This window comes from Aphis gossypii, chromosome 3 (genome assembly GCF_020184175.1).
Source record: "Aphis gossypii isolate Hap1 chromosome 3, ASM2018417v2, whole genome shotgun sequence".
NCBI lineage: Eukaryota > Metazoa > Arthropoda > Insecta > Hemiptera > Aphididae > Aphis > Aphis gossypii.
This window is the reverse complement of record NC_065532.1, coordinates 51,655,893-51,673,893: the sequence shown is the minus strand read 5'-3', so window position 1 is coordinate 51,673,893 and position 18,001 is coordinate 51,655,893. Positions and strand designations below refer to the sequence as shown.

The following is an 18,001-nucleotide window of genomic DNA, read 5'->3' as shown; positions in this document are numbered from 1 at the left end:
TCCTGGTACGTATCTCCCGTTTCCAGCACTCTCGTCACTATTAACGTCCTCTACTATACAACCACATCACTTAGGAACGACTTGTCAACGTGTAAATTAATCAGAAAACTTTATTTTAATGATTTACCGTTTCGCTTCTCATGGTATTCCGACAAATTCAGACCTACGTATCTAGCTAAAACGCACAAACCTGTGTGGGCATCAATCGCTGTGCGATTATAATACGAACAGAACAACGATAAGCGTAAAACACAAAAAATAAATAAATTTAAAATTCGGTTTCACCAAGGAATGATTGAAATTGCCATCACGGCATTCAACGTAAATGCATTTTTGAAATTCCCGAATTTGAATAATTGACCCGTTCGACTATAATATACGTATATGTATATTGTATTTTACGAAACGGGAAGGGCCCCGTTTTACATACCACGATGAAGTTTTTACCGCAAATAAAAACCCTAGGTACCTATATTATTGAGTGTGTATTATAATATATTTTATATACGCATGTTGTACGTTTTATGTATATAACGTGTACACATATTATTAATATGGAGTACCTGTAGGTTCTCGAGAGTTTTCGATCTACGTTAGTATAATACTTTCACTCATTCTATTGTCCTTATCGAAATTATGGATACTTTACCTACCTATAGAATGGAACGAAGAAACGCCAAAGGGCGTTCAATTGCACGTCATTATTTCACATCGAATATATACTAAAACATTCATTGTAGTTGTACAGATACTCTACACGTGTACACTTTGCAATATATTATTATGTTTAAGTACACATATGTGTGCAAATGAAGGATTTTAGTGAATGTTCAATAACCAAGCCATTACGCACCATCGTATGTATACCTACGTGTTTTAATAGTTGAACAATAATTAGACGAATTTTCAACGTCACCGGATTTTCAAATCTTGTGTAATTCAACGGGCCGCAGTCAATTGTTTGATTTATTACTTAGAGACCTATATGCATGTATAAATATACTCAACCACATTTTTATAAGCATTACAATGACCAGGCATTTAAGAAAGAGTTATCATTTAAGTTATTAAGTGTTATTTAAGTTGAACCACAACTTTTTAAATATCACAAATAATAATTGTATTTGATTAATTTTTGGAGTATAACAAAAAAAAAATATATATATATAAAAACACTTCACTTTTAAAAACCATCATGCCATAGAATTAAAGTGCTCTACGCTTATTAATAGACCTTTTTACTATACTTTTATGAAAAAAAAATATTACTAAATTATTAAAAAAGTGACATAACACATTATGTATTATATAGGTATGACCGTAGTAGGTACTACTAGCAATAATTGTTAACCAACATAGTATTATATCCTATATTATACATTATAAGAGGAATGAGAATATTAAGTATACGTACAGATATATTGCAAAAGTTTTATGTAAATAATATTATTCTAATGAAATAGGTTAATATACAATACATAATATAATTTTGTATACACGATTTACAGGTCCCAAAGTTTATGATGTACAATAGATTGATAACATCAACTCCGTTATTTAGCCATTTTACATTAAGTAAATTCCCAACATTATACATAATATTATGATAATTAATATTTGCTATTCTAATCGTAATAAGTGACACATCAGATTAACCAGCAACTTATTGATATTGTAAATCATGTTCTTATTTATTCCGATTTATAGGTTTACTGTTAATTAAAATGTAGTTTCGGTAAATGATAACTACATAATAAGACCCCAAATGCCTATTAATTTGTTCTTTACTTTGAAAAAGTTTTAGAATAATCTAAACATTAATCCATTTATATACCAACTCTATATTAATTTAATATGAATCAGATTAATTATATATTTAAGACAGTTTCAATGACAATTATGTTGTATAAATATAAGAAACTGAAACTAAAAACCTACAAGAATTTCTCCGCATTATCTTCGTTTTACTGTTTTACACAATATACTAAGCAGCCGCACTTAATACAAATGCTTGTACTATTTGCCCAATGGTACCCCAATGGTTTATGTATGTATACATTTGGTTTATTTTAAACCATTATTTTTTTTGTTTTATATTTTTTAACGCAACATAATTTTTTATTTTAAAGAACAATATTTATTGGAATACTTTGGTTCATAAAAATTTAATTTCATACGAAAAATCAATTAGATAAAAGTATTTACAATTTAGATGAACGTAGTTGTTACTCAAAATTTCAAAAATACGGGTCATCACTACTCCGTATTAATTAACTAAGCGTTACGAATTCAGTTTTTGTATCCTAGAATATTCTAAAAAACTATTTTGGAAAAAGTTATGCCAATTTTATAATGACGTTAAATCGAAAATATTATTCTCTAAAAAAAATGGTATGTAGTGTTTAAAATTTAGTTTTTTGACAAAAACACCGTTACACTAGTCAAGATTTTGTGTGATTTCATTTCGCTACCTAAACGAAGACAGTATGTAAGAAGTACATGTAAATATAATATATTTTTTTCTTATTACGATGACAATTAAACAAAAAAACAATAATAAAAATAAAAATGACGGCTGGAAATTATAAGTTAACAACAACCATATTGTAGCGAATATAGTATCTTTGCAGTGCTGCATCCGCTACAGTTCTACAGTTAAGCTGATAAACCGTTTTCTCGGCAAACCATAATATTATTTGATTGGGTGACGTTTTGTCAACGCACCCCCGCTAGATCTAGACCCGAAGAAGACCACCGTAATGACTTATCAGAGCTTAATCCAATGATCCCGTCAGGAGCGCGTTGACAGGTATTTGATTCGCAGAGACGGCCTGGCGCGGAAACACCAACAGCGCAAACGGCTGTAAAATGTGTTATCATATTGCGTACGCGTCACGTACGTAGCGCATCGATTATTTGTAACGAAAAACTTAACCTCACTAACTAAAATATTCCTTAACTAAAATAATGTAACGGCATCACCTATAAAGATTGTCTTTTTTAATTTTTAATTTTCAATAATAAGGCCGGTGAGGTGGTTCAGAAAAATGAAACGTAGAAAAAAAATAACGAAGTAACGGTGGCATACAAATAAAAAAATATATTTGCATGATATTATGCATATTTACCTCAGCAGAATTATGATTAAGCGGCTCGGGTAAGCACAGCGTCAACACGAACGGCGAGTTAGCCCTGTTCACGATGCCGTCGAACGAGAGCCGAACGTTTTTCGGTCTTCTGATCTTGAAATACGTGTGAATTGATCGACCTGAGAACACAAAAAAACACAACTCATTGTATTATAAACTATTTTCTCAGTAAATACTACGAAGATTACAATACTAACACTACACCATTGGCGACATTGGTGTTGTTACATTTAAAAAATACTCGTAATTCGTTACATTATGTACGTAATTAATAATTTATTATATTGTACTGTAATAATAAACCATAATATTATTTATATTGTTATCATGTTTTTATATTATTAAACAATAAATAATATGTAAAATTAAGTTATCAGTTATCAATAAATAAAAATATAGTAACTTATTAAATTTAAATAAATAAAATAGATATCATAACATAATTTTATTGGTGTATATCTTTTGCCATAATAATGTACGACTTGGCTTATACATGACTGTCCCAATAATATTAGTTAATGAACTATTTTTTTTTTCAAATAAAATATACCTATTCACAATTAATTAATATTAGGAATCATCGTAAGCATAATATGTCATTTATTAATTTATTATTATTATTATTTTTTTTTTTTTAATGGTTTTTTAAATAATATATCTACTTATACTAATTATTAAATACAATTATATACATTATAATATTATGTATTATCAAGAAGTATAATATTTTTTACATAATTTTATATTTAATGATAATAATAATAATAATAAGAAGAATAATAATATTCTAAAAATCTTCAACTTTAAAAAAACACATTTTATTGAGAGACTTTCTACAAAAAATGACTTATTTTATCCTAAAGTTATTGCATCTTATTGATTAATACTTAACTTCCCCGAAAAAATATTGTGCACTTTCAATAAAAAATCCTATTAAGCTTGATGTTAATCAGTTAAAAATATTTAAGTTTTTTGTAATTCAAAACTCAATTATGTATAATTTAATCATTCTAAATATTTAAGTACTTTTATTAAATCAACAAAAAAGTAAGTTTTAATTAAATTAATATGTATGTTCTTTTAGTTATATAATAATAAAGTTTAATATTGACATAAATCATATACTATTTAATTTACCATTAAATTATAAATTTTAAAATATATGCTACAATTAGCAATTGTTTTTATAGTAGGTACCTATGTTATAAAATATATTAATATCACATACTAAATCGTTATATTTATTTAAAGCGGAAATATATTTTTTAATTTAATAGGAATAATAACTTTAAGTAATCAGGTATCGAAGTATTTTTTCTTGGAGGTGGCATGATAGATGTTATTACCTATTTAAAATATTTTTGCACACCAAATAGATGTTTCAAGAATTTAATATTGTTATAGAAATACATAAACGAATTAACAATTAAGTTGTATAGTTATTAACAAGTTGATATTATTAATAAAAACAAGTTGGACAGATATTTAAAGTTTGGTTTCAAAAAATATGTAGTACTTAAATCATTGATATACAGAATAACATTTTTTAAAACGTTGTAATTATATCATAACATAATATATGTTTTTTTTATATCTTTGAAAAATTTACAATTAAGCAATCTTTTATAATTTAAAATGTGTGTATATTAAAATTGTATACTTCTAAAAATATATAGTTTGGATTTAATTTATATTTTGATGTAATAAACATAGACATTGTTTTGTTGTATAATATTATTTAAAGGTATTGGAATAAATTATAAAAATGCATTGTCTGTTTAATATAATTAATATATTGTTAGTATAGTTTTAAATTATATAAAAATATCAACAATAAAAGCGATATACATTTGAATAAATAAAACATTTTAAATACTTTGGTATCGAACTGAATAATAATAATTTTATACAAAACGAAGCAAGAATAAATATAACTGCAGAAAATCCAATACTTCCAGCTGTAAAATCTGTAATCGACGATTAAAAGTGTCACTAAAATATGTCTCTAAAATAAAAGATAACTTATATGTAACGCTAAAATAGGATATTTACTAATACCTACCATACTAATATGAAGCGAGAAAAATCTTTTACTGACTGAGGTGCACTCAATATTCCACAATGTTCAAAAACAAAAATACTAGAATTTCTGGTGGATATAATTTGGTGAAATGAAGAAATTCTTATGAGTCATGAGATAATTACTAATTGCCAAATCTAATAAGATACTTCCACAAGAAAGACCACAATATGGTTGGCACTGTGAAGTACAGAGAGATTTAAATCATATAGAATATAGATTAAATATCTAAAGTGAAGAAGATTATTGAACAATATGTCAGAATTTGATACGTAAAAGGACTAAATAACCTACAGTAAATGCTTAAAAGCTAAAATTAAATTATTAATCTTTCAAAATGGTAAAATATTTTGTCATTGTAAAAAAATAACAGACATATCTCATTTGATTTGTCTGATAAAGATAATCCGAGTACTATTAATTAGTCTTATGATGTTGCCTGTTTCACTAGAAACTTTGGTAATATTAAAATACTTAAAATGATCAAATATGAATATGAGAAACAGAAAATTATATTAGGCCATAAAATCCCAACATTTTATTAATATAATTATTAAATTAAATTAATTTCAAATCATAAGATAAATAATTACGAATAAAAAATATGCCATATTATAGTATGGTTTGAAGGATAAGTAATTTTTCATCAAATAAATACGTTTTCAGAGGATTATGCATAATAAATATTATACATATTAAATGAAATTTATGTTAAACTGTACAAAATATGAATACTATAATATACACAAGAAATGGTCACAACTTTATTTAAAACAAAATGAAGTTGTTATTTATTTAATTTAAAAGTTATTAAGATGATAAAACCATTAAGTCTTAAAATTACATACTTTATAGTTATTTTTATTGTTATTAGATTTAAATGTTTAAGCCTAATAATATTTAAATTGTCCGCGAATATATATATAGAAAAAAAACATTTATAACTAATTGATAGCATCAAGAATTTTTATTTATTTATTTTAATTTCACTTATTACTGACGAATATAGAATTATTAATTTTAGAACAGTGTACATAATATTGAATCTAAATTAAACTCATCTGATGTAATACTTAAATTTAAAAAATCATATCGTTAATATCACAATTCTCAACAAGTTCTTAGTTTTTTAGTAATCATTATAATAACAATTTTATAAAAATGTAACATACATTTATCATTTATGTGAGATTATTCACTGAACAGTATTTTGCCTTGAATCTTTTTAAAAACTTTTATATTAAATATAATAATCTCAATATTATCTTATTGGACATAATTGATTCTTTATCAATTACAATAATATACATTCTTGTTTAAAAATCATTTTATTTACAAAATATGATGTTATAAGTCAAAAGATCAGGTGTTGTTTATTTATCGTGACACAAGACGGCTGATGTAGCAATGATATTATATATTTATGTACCTACTCTTAAAATAGTGAAGTAATATATTATTATATAAGTATTATAATTTTACAACAAATATTGAGTTATAACTACTCGTAAAAAATCGTATAAAGATTTGTAATGCTTAATTTTGTTTAAAAAGGCAAGGATTACGTATACACCTTCAAATAAATTTGAAATTAGTCAGGATAAATAATGAAAATTAGAACTTCACTAGAACAGCAACCAATACATATATTTTTAATTTATTTATTTTCCATAGTGATTTTTATTAAAATGATTATTAAATATTTGAGGCTGTTCATAATATTGTGTATAATATTTTCATTATAAGTTATAACTTACGACTTACAAGCTTACATTAAATTGCCAGTGTTAAGATAATACTACGATAAGATACGCACGTATCTCGTTATCACCAACAGAACATGTGTACGTTATTAGCAGCATAGAAACTAGACACATACTGATTTGTAGTAATCACTAATGTTTTGTTAAGTCGATATTTATAGCACCAAATGTAATGATATATTGTTTTTCACAAACGGAATTCAATTATAATTACCATATTTATCTTAAGTGATTTTCACTATTAAATCAATTCAGAAAGTATTAATATCGTATTATTTTATGATATAAGTAATGTAACACGTGAAAAAAACTAAAACAAAATAGAGTAATAAATAATAATAATAGTAATAAAAATATATTGTTGTAGTCTGAAGAAACGTTTCGATGATAAATAAGGAGTTCTTTTTGTAAACTTTAATACTAATATTATAATTTAAGTAGTACAAAAAACAATAATAATTATATGACTTAATATATTTACAGCTCAAAATATTTTGTAAGAGGTTTAACGACAGAATATATTACATTTAATCATGATTATTATTATACCTAATGAGACACATAAATAAATGTAAATAATTTATTTTTCAATACATTTATAATTGGGTATCAAATGATTTTTTTTGTGATAAATGTTATTTTTTCAGCCAAACATAGTCACAATTCTCTATACACCTAGTTAATATTATTCACTCTTGAAACTACACTAAAATTTGTTTTACAGAGTTGTAACAAAATCTAATACATGAGTTACTTTAAACTCAATCTCTGTGATTTTAGAATAAATTCGAAATAGCTATATATTAGATCAATCTCATTTAAGTATGATTAATTTTTTTAGCAAAACTACAAACTGCAAATGAAAAATTGATAAAATAGTATGTATTGCTATTGCAAACTTTTATAATTATTAGCACACATTATAATAATATATATTATATATATATTATTCTATTGTTTCTTAAAAAAACCTATGATTTTAGAGTTACGACGTAGTAAATTATGACAGCAGTATTTTTTGACAAGTGCCACTACTTGTTATACTAAGATATAAATCAAATAATTGCGACAAAATAATAGATAATACATTAACCATAACTTAATTTACGGTCTGGTGGCAAATATAATTGCTGATTCATTTACTCTGTACGAAAATTCATCACAAAAACCTAATGAAAAGGCAATATGAAAATCGATTTATGGCATACTCTGAAGGAAAATAATTTAATATTCTATTATTTTAAATAATAAATCTTGTTTGACAAACAAAGTTCAAGGAGGTATTATTTTTTATGGGACAACTGCGTTAATGATTATTAAACTGATATTATAATTTTAAATTATACAAAGGTACCATTAAAATATTCCAATGAGTAAAATAATTGTATATTTTAGATGTTATTTTCAAGATCAAAAATATTAATTCAATACTATTAGGTATTAATATATTTATTTGTTATTTACAAGAAAGGTAAATTGAATGACCTTTTATGATTAATAAATAGTACCTATATACAAATATTATATACATATATATATAATTTTTAACAAATAAACTTGATAAAATCTTGAGTGTCAATAAAACTAGTAAAATGTTTAACTACATTTTTAAACGTTTGCATTATAATATATTATGATGTGATCTATTGGAATGTTAGTAAAATATTATGCAAAAATGACAAAATATTCAGCTTGTAGCTTATAAAGGGTTTTTTTTTTGTTAAATAATAAATAATTCATTATTGTGTGGAAAAATAGTAACAAAAACCAACATTTTATTTCAAAAATAGTTAAATAATAAAATATAAATAAAAAAACGAGGATTATCGGAATCAATCGGAACTAATGGTTATTATGTAAATATGTTTCTTCATGAAAACAAGACTCTTGCTAGAAAATGAAACATATTTCAGATACTTCTTTAGTATGTACAATATACATTATTATTTATCACACTACCAATATTAAAAAATAATTTGGTTTTATTTAGCGGTAAATTCATTATCAATAAATATGCGGATTATATGATCATAAATGATTATTAAATATATATAATATATTCTATAGTTAACTCTACTGAAAATTTTAAAATAAAAAAAAATATTTTATCAATTTGAAGTAGATCATTTTGATTTATGAAATAAATTAATGTACAAATACAAAACCTATCTTTATAAATACTTCCTGAAGTCATTATGTAATTCTGGAAGTATAAACATACAATAATGGCAATATAAAGTGATGGATAAGAATATTGTATATACAGAAAGAATATTGATTTTGAAAAACAATTATAAATTAGAAAATGTTTAAAATGCATTTAATTTTATATTAACTTTTATGGTATGACAATCTGGATTGTATCTTGAGTTTTAATTTAAAGATGTGGGAAGAGTCTGATATTGAAAATATTGTGTTAATGAAAATAAACAAAAATATAAGAAACAAACCGAGAATATTTTTTTAGTTTTATTTAACTCGTTTTTATAGTAGGGAAAACCAGAATAGTACTTTTTAATTGATTTTTGTGTGGTTGAAAAATTATAATATTATTTTAATATTGAGACACCGAGACAATAATATCAAGACTAGTGTTTTATTTACTATGAACTAATATTAAAATTCTACAGTCAAAATTAATAAATTTGTAAATTATAATTTATAAGGTACTGAGGAAAAGAACGATTAGAAAAAAAATATCTATGTATAATTTCATGATAAAAAATGGGTATGATATATTAATTCTTAATATACGAGTAGCCTATAGGGTATAATATATAAGTATATCAGCATTTTTTCATACTTCCGGACGCATTGAAGCGTCATTTGCGTACTACGCTAAAGTCCAATTCCACAATCGAATGACACTAAAACCTTTAAGCATCTCTGGGGACCGGATGTGCGTTCACAGATCATGAGATTCTTAAAACGATCGTTCGAACCACTCGTAAAAAACGTTTGCACAATTTTCCCTGAGAATTCCCAAACTCAATTGTTGTTATACTCTATAATAGCATTATGGTCATCGATGTGTAATCGACTATAATAATATTTCAGATAAACTTCCATCACGCTACAATGCTACACTAAAGATAATATATTATAATATATCACTGAGATCTTCCTGGTCAAAAAACATTACCATAAAAAAATAAAAATAAAACTTTAAAGCCTTTAAAGAAAACATAAATTGTTTGTACTATTTTTTAAATTTGTAAAAAAATTGGATATTTTTAAAGTAAAATATTTCAAAGCACGTATTTTTCAAATCCATAATAAATATTATCATACAACAACATTAAAAATAAAGGTAATTTTATATGAAAATATTGTTCACATTTGTCAAACGAAATAAAAAGTTTATGACTCGTAACATGTTACACTGTCATATTTCCTAAAAATAACCATCATGTTCAGTTATAATATTATTTATAAACTAATCATTAAAAAAACCTTCTTGAAATTGAATTCTTATACTAATTATATAAAATATATATTTTTTACTAACATCGATGATAAACATGTTTTATTAATTTTTTTAAATGTTGACCAAATACTCAGAATTAATAATATAATATGTTCGTTTCTAATTAAAAAAAAAAAACGTGGCCAAGTGGGTAACGCTCTGCTATAATATAACAGGTATCGAGTGGATCTCAGACATGGAGTAGGTCACTTCATTGGATGTGTTAAATTTGAATATAATGATAGATATTATTGTACACGAAAAAAGATTTTGAACGGAATTCATTAGTCAGCCTAGGTAGCCCTAGGATATATTTTCCAGTGGGTGGGGAAAAAGTTGGTCTATGGTTTAATGATCTGAATACCCAAAACTTAAATAATGTAAAGAATATGAAAATCTAAATAACTGGTGAAAGTTTCAAGTTTCTATGATTAGTGATTTTCAATTATAACAAAAATCTAGAATTATTTGATAATAAATCGTTATTTTTTGCGTGCATTTTGGATTTCGTAAAAATTTAAACTTTAGACAAATTTATTTAATCAGCCGAAGTTTAACTTCTTTTATAATTATTGTAATAAGCAAATATAAGAAATAGCAAAATCACTAAACAGTGAACAATTTTGTAATATCAGATATCTTGGAAAACAATTAATAGTTATACTTGATTTTATATAAAACGTAAACTGATATATATTTTTCCAAATCATTCATTTTAAGTAAGAACATAGATCGTGTTTTTATAAATAATAATTTATAGTAGGTAGTCATGTTTTCCGCTTGTGATAAATTTATATCAATTTAATATAAGGTATACAAATACTCGTATGAGCATACTTTACATTTTTTAATGAACGAAAAAGCTTGGGGTTTTTTATGTTTTATTATAAATTATTATTAATGAATGTATTTAATTGAATAAATAATTTTAAGTTTTATTAAAAAAGATGGGTAATAATGTCCTTAAAAAAAAATAAATATAAAAATGAAAAGTCAATAACAATTATTATCCAATAACTGATTTAAATTTATAAAATATATAATATAACTATTTAACAATGCTTTAGTCTTACTTTAAATTCAAATATTTGTTTGATAATTGTAAATTACACCACTATTATTATTATAATTGTTTTTATTAAATTATATAACTCTAAGCACAAATTAAAAAAAATATATATATATCTCTGAATTGGCATAAAAGATTTTTGCTTTTTACGTAGTTGATTATTTTATTATTAAATATTTTTTTTATATTAATTAATATTTTCTTTTTAATTTATTATCATTTATTATATTATTTGTGGAGATTCTTATTTGAAATTTCTTGGAATAAATTATCATCACTACTTCGTTATAACGGAATTTCATAATTTAAAGTTATGAATATATTATACATTTCAGTAAAAATAATTTAACTCAATATCTAAATATTTGACAATATTAAACCTATACTATTGGAATGTTTATATTTTTTTAGTATTTCTTCCTTGGGTATTTTTACTACTGGTCATTTTTATCTGAAGTTTTTACCCTTGTCTACACACACATACACCTACAGAAACTTGAATATAAGTACTAAATGGTTAAATTTGTAAAGTCACATAGGTAGATGACCTGAAAACGCTGGTTGGTACTGATAATATATTCGACAATAGACTTTACCAATCGCAATATGCTATTTCATCGCAAGTATTACCTAAATCGATTTTGGCTTTGTATTTCTAGCTGACTCTAGTTGTTGTATTCATTAGATTGTAGAAAATTAAACTCAACTCAAGTCATTCATGTTTACACCACCTCAACGGCTCGTGGCTGCTTAATACAATCACCAAACCAGTAGAACCATTATGTTTGACATTAGAAAGGCGTCGATTGTAAAATTACTGATGCAATTATCCTAAACTTTACTGCTGCTAGATCATATTTCTCAAAAAAGATCTCTCATATTACTTATAACACAGTTTTCTTCCAAAATTAAATGAGTTGTCCTTCTTTTGTTATCTATAGTCATATTATTACATATTATATTTTATGCATATATTATAATTTTGTCTTTTCTTAGTATAGAATAATGTTGAAAACAACAATGTATACTACCTAAATTGAAAAGAGACGAAAAATTGTTCTTTGAGAAAAAGCAAAACTTGTCCAATTAACCGGTCGCTTATTATTTGTATATTATGATACTATGTTAAAACTTTTGAAGTTTTTGTTTATAATAATTGATAGCAAAATTTAATTACATAACTATTTTTTGAAAAAAATAACTAAAAACACGCATAAGCTACAATAGTAGTAAAACTTAAACTATAGTCATTAATTATTTGTTATAACATTTATATAAAAATTAACATTTAAAGATTAAATTAAAATGTTTATTAAAATTGGTATAATAATTATTAAGTATTATTTTATTTTTATTTCGTAACATGATTTGCTATGCATCAGAAAACAAACCTCTATTACCATAAAGTTATCAAAAAAACCAACATAAATCACAATTTTACCCACTGCAATCCTTAATATGTACTTTACAGTTTACATACTATTAAAAGATACAAAAAAAAATGTATTTTTATAAACCTTATTACATTTTAACACACTTATGTGCATGGTAATATCGATTAATTTAATAACCATAGTCAATAAAATAAGTTATTGAAACGTAATAATTATGATTATAATCATTTTTATTGTAACAAATATTGTACGTACCGAATTGTTGCAGGCATTTTCCGAAAAGCTTCATGAACCCAGAGCCTAATTGTACGAACTCTAGTCGTTTATCCAACACTAAGTGCCACGGAAAAGCCTTACAGAAGCTCGTTACACCCATTTTAAGATCAATGGCTCGATGCGACAAAAATGGAGAAGAGTCTTTAACGTCTTCATCGTCAACCGTGGTCTTGATTGTATACCTGAAAAATTGTATAAATCTAGTTTATTAAATTTTTTATCATATATTATTTTTATACCAAATTTATATATACCATTAAACAAATAATTATTTTTTTATTTGAAATATAGTTAAGTTACTTATTCCTAATTTATTATACAAATGTTATAAGAACATTTATATTAGTGATGAACAAGTACGATCAGGAATATTGATTACATAGCCAATATATATTACCCATAAATCATTTAACTTTATAAACCTGAGCTTCCAAGAATTCCCTAATAAATTATCAAATTTAAAAACCAAATTCTATTTTAGTCAATGTGCTTTCTCATTATATTATTACGTCAAAACTTATGTGCAGAGGTGAAATTATTAGTTCAACAAATTTCTTTAATACACTTTCGTTAATTTCTTGCAGACTGATGGCCTCAAACATAGTAATAATAATATAATGACGTGATGTATTACCTATAATTTATTATTTAAACTACTTTGTGTGAAAATTTGTCCTTAATGATTGACAAAACCATTAGCTATCATACAAAACTGTTGCGTGACCATTATAACATTATTCTTTCCATATTTCTGACCCAATCTACTGTTCAAAATCCATGGCAACACGTAGACCTGAAGGGTAGGTACTGTGGTTGATGTATACTGTATAGGATAGGAATAGAAATTTCGAGGTGATAGTGAAGTTTGAGAGTGTAATCCACTGGAAAAAATCTTTAGAATCAACAATAATGAATATTTTAATTGGACACTTTGAATAGTTCACACGAAAAGCAACATTCGTGTGCATGAACAATTACCAGTGTTGACGTGTTGTTTAATCGAAGAGTTGACGGAGTAGATTGTTCGAAGATTAAACGTTAATTACTTTCCAAAAACAGTGAAAACTGCCCTTTTGTCTTTATATAAATTACGCAGACACTCAAGAGATACCGTTAGAAGTGGTCGACTAACTTCTGCTTTATACCTAGTATAGGGTCCACAATACAGTACAACAAAAGATTGTTGGCGACGAGCTTGTTGAATCCCATGTGTTTCAGACTTGTAACACTATTACTAAGTTTAATCTGGGTACCCAAATTACTAATGCTACAATGAATCGTGTTAATTTGATTGCATATTATAATATGCACATAGTATCATGTAAACGTGACCGGTCTGTTATAATCGCAAACTAACATTTTGAATAAATTAATTAACTTTCCAGGTAAAGACAATAGAAAACAATTTTAACATTTCATTTTTATCTCATACGAACAGTTCAAATATTCCCCATTTCTACCTGAATGTTAAAATCACATGATTATAAAATTATTATTTCACTGTTATGACTTATGAATTACGACAGTTTAAAACAATGAATTATAAAATATAACACTTATATAAAATATATAAGCAGTTATATTTTCTCAATTGTACTATTTTTGTAAATAATGTATTTTTATTAAATAGCACAGCTTAAATTTAATTTAATTTATAGTGGAATATAATATGATACTTCGTTAACGTTTAAAAGTAAAATAAATATATTTTGATTAAAAGTACAATCAATATACAATACTTTATTTTTCATATTTATATTTTTTTTTTATTTCATTAATTTATTATGTTATGAATAATGTCAGTTTTTGAACATTAAAAAATCAAAAAAAATTAAAAATAACTAATAAATAATAATATTAAAAACATCAATATTTACTTGAGTCTCAATAGATAGTAACTAATCAAACATTTAACATTTTTAATTGCATATTTTAAAATATTGATAGCAATAGTACTTGGTAAAACGTTTCAGAAAAGCGATAACAATTTAGAGTCAATGAAACCACCTGGACAAGGTACTACTACTTTTTCCAATTAATTGACTGTTATTAAAAATATTAGGTTGATATTATGAAAATGTAATGGCTAATAATTTATAAATGATTAAAACCAGTTTGGAATATCCTCGCGGTTGTTATTAAATGCACGCAAAAAAAAAAATAATAATAATAATCAAGATCAAATTGTACACACAAAACCAATTCTAGTTAAAATATATATTTCATAAACAGTGTGTATTACTACGGTACTCATAATGTCATAAGCTCAATTGGATGGAATAATACATTTCAGTCATACAAACGGAATACAATATAAGTTTTTGTTTTTACTTGCTATCACCGTGGATAATTCTGATATTAAAAAGATTTATTTTGACAATATTCTCAAAAGAACACATTACACAACATCTGATTTTGAAAAAGCTGGATTAACATTATCCACTAATCATTTTACAGGGTTAAAATGTTAGAGTTATAATATTAAAAATATCTTCTTTAACTGAATGTGTTTCAGAAATCATGAAACTAATTAAAAATTAAATTAAACTTGTTCTTAAAGGAACCATTTATACCTTTTAAACAAATTTTCTTACGTGGAGAATTAATATGATATCATTTGATACATACATGATGAGACTTATTAATGGCGACGTGTTACACTTTTAGCAATATGTGATGGTTATAAATTTAAGTAAAATCATGTTTTTGTATTTTATTTAAATCTCTCTATATTATAATGTAATATAGGGTTAATTCAGTTATAAGTTATGAAATGTTTTAATTTACTATATACAGAAAAATAATGTACATGAAATATATAATAATATATAAATATATAATATTGTACATGCAAAAAATAATGATAATACGTATATTTGAAAAGTTGTATATTACCCATTTTTATTGATTATAATTATTTTTTTTATCGGAAACCTAGAATTTATTATATTATTGATATTTTATTTTTAATAGCCTATTTTTATACAATTTAATATTGATATTAACTTTTGAATCAATACTAACTTATCGTAAAACGGTTTTTGGCATAAATACTAAATAGGCGATAGCATACAATTAATCTAAATGTTTTAAAAATTTTAAAAAAAATGCTTCCAGAACCAGAAACAATAATTTTCAAACAAAATAAAATAACTTAACTCGTTCTTTGTTCATGTCAAAATTTTAACTAAAATACCTACACAAAAAAAATCTATACTATATAATTTATTCTAAAAAACTAACAAATCAATATAATATAAAGAACCTTCTACCTATTAATTAATATTATGTTTTTGACTGAGTGGTATTTTTTTATCAATACATAGGACGTTGGAATAGTAAAAAATACAGTAAAAAAATCAATTTTTTTATAAATAGCTCAAAAAAGTTGAAATTTAATATAAACAGTTGGTGAAAATAGTATCTATGGTTATTGGTTTTTGAATTATAATAAACCTTTTTCTAATTTTTCCAAAACACAACAGAAATTTATAATTTTACTTTTTTGTATTCTCAATTATTAAGAAAAGTACTAGACATTTTTTACTTTTAACTCCCAAACCACCAATTAGATACACTTTTATTCAAGAAAAGATATTAAAGTTGAAAATCAAAGATTTTTTCTTCTACGAAAAGTTTCTCATGACACTTATTTAGAAAATACATAATGTATATGATTGTAAAATCAATACGTTCATCACTCTACTCAGAACCTACAACAGTGATTTGATGACTATAAGTTGATTTTGATGTTAACAAACTAGAATCTATAGTATAATAATAATTATACTATAATCTAGTTAAAATAATTAAACAACGAAAAGCCAGTAGATTGATTAACACACCAATGTGTCCTATACAACAATATATATAAACCGTATTTGGCCACGGGCCAAATTTGTAATCAATGAATTCTCTCTAATCAGGTTTACTTGATTTTCATTCAATTGCATTTTATTTATACACAGCTTAATATTTTTCCCACCGAGATCTAACTAAAGTCTTTAAAGAAAATTAGTTACTCCTGTCATTTATGTCATGTTTTACAGTGATATTTTATCGATATGCAAAGTAGATATTTATTACTATGTTAGAATATTTGTCTATGTTTGAAAAATAACTATTTATGTTATGAAATTAAAATTGGTAATACTATACGTTATCTGTTTCAAACCAAAAAAAAAAATATAAATAAATATTTGTAATTTCTTAGACGCTTCCAATCCAATCAGATTTGCAAATAATAAGTAACTAAATTATGAATTTAGTAAACATATATCAAATTGTATAAATATCAGTCCATTTAGTAAGTTATTGCTTTAGAGTAAGTAACATAAATATTAAATTAATTGGATAAGAGTTTGTTGTTTGTTGCACTGTTGTGAAATAGTATTATGTCTCAGAAAACAATGCGAAATATTTATCTTTAAAATAATGCTGTTTTGGAATGGCGTTAAATGATTTAATTCATTATCCGCCTATTAATCTTAAATCCATATTATATCATTGTAGAATATATTTATACGCACTAGTATAACATTAAAATCATCAGCTGACTTGAATAGGTATTTGTTTAAAAATTGTATAACATAAAAATCTTTAAAATAATACTCAATATTGTTTCTTATCATCTATTATAAAAAAAAACCGTATTTATATTTTTTGTTTAATGTTATTTATCAGCATTCAAGATATTATGTACAACGGACGTTGTATACAACTTAATAAAGTTATAATATTTGGAATAATGTAGAACAATAACGTAGATATTGAATTTTATTTAAAATAATAGAAAAAATGTAAA

At 24.3% G+C, this 18,001-nt stretch overlaps 1 protein-coding gene across 2 annotated transcripts in view; it reads right to left on the bottom strand.

The window, feature by feature from the left end:
• Window positions 1-18,001, bottom strand: part of LOC114119225 (head-specific guanylate cyclase) — a 243,658-nt gene that overhangs the window by 100,154 nt on the left and 125,503 nt on the right. For both annotated transcript variants that reach the window (XM_027980726.2, XM_050202563.1), the window contains exons 7-8: window positions 13,177-13,379; window positions 3,129-3,268 (exon numbers count right to left, since the gene is read on the bottom strand). In XM_027980726.2, coding sequence (XP_027836527.2) covers window positions 3,129-3,268; window positions 13,177-13,379 — 343 coding nt within the window. The remainder of the gene's footprint in view (window positions 1-3,128; window positions 3,269-13,176; window positions 13,380-18,001) is intronic.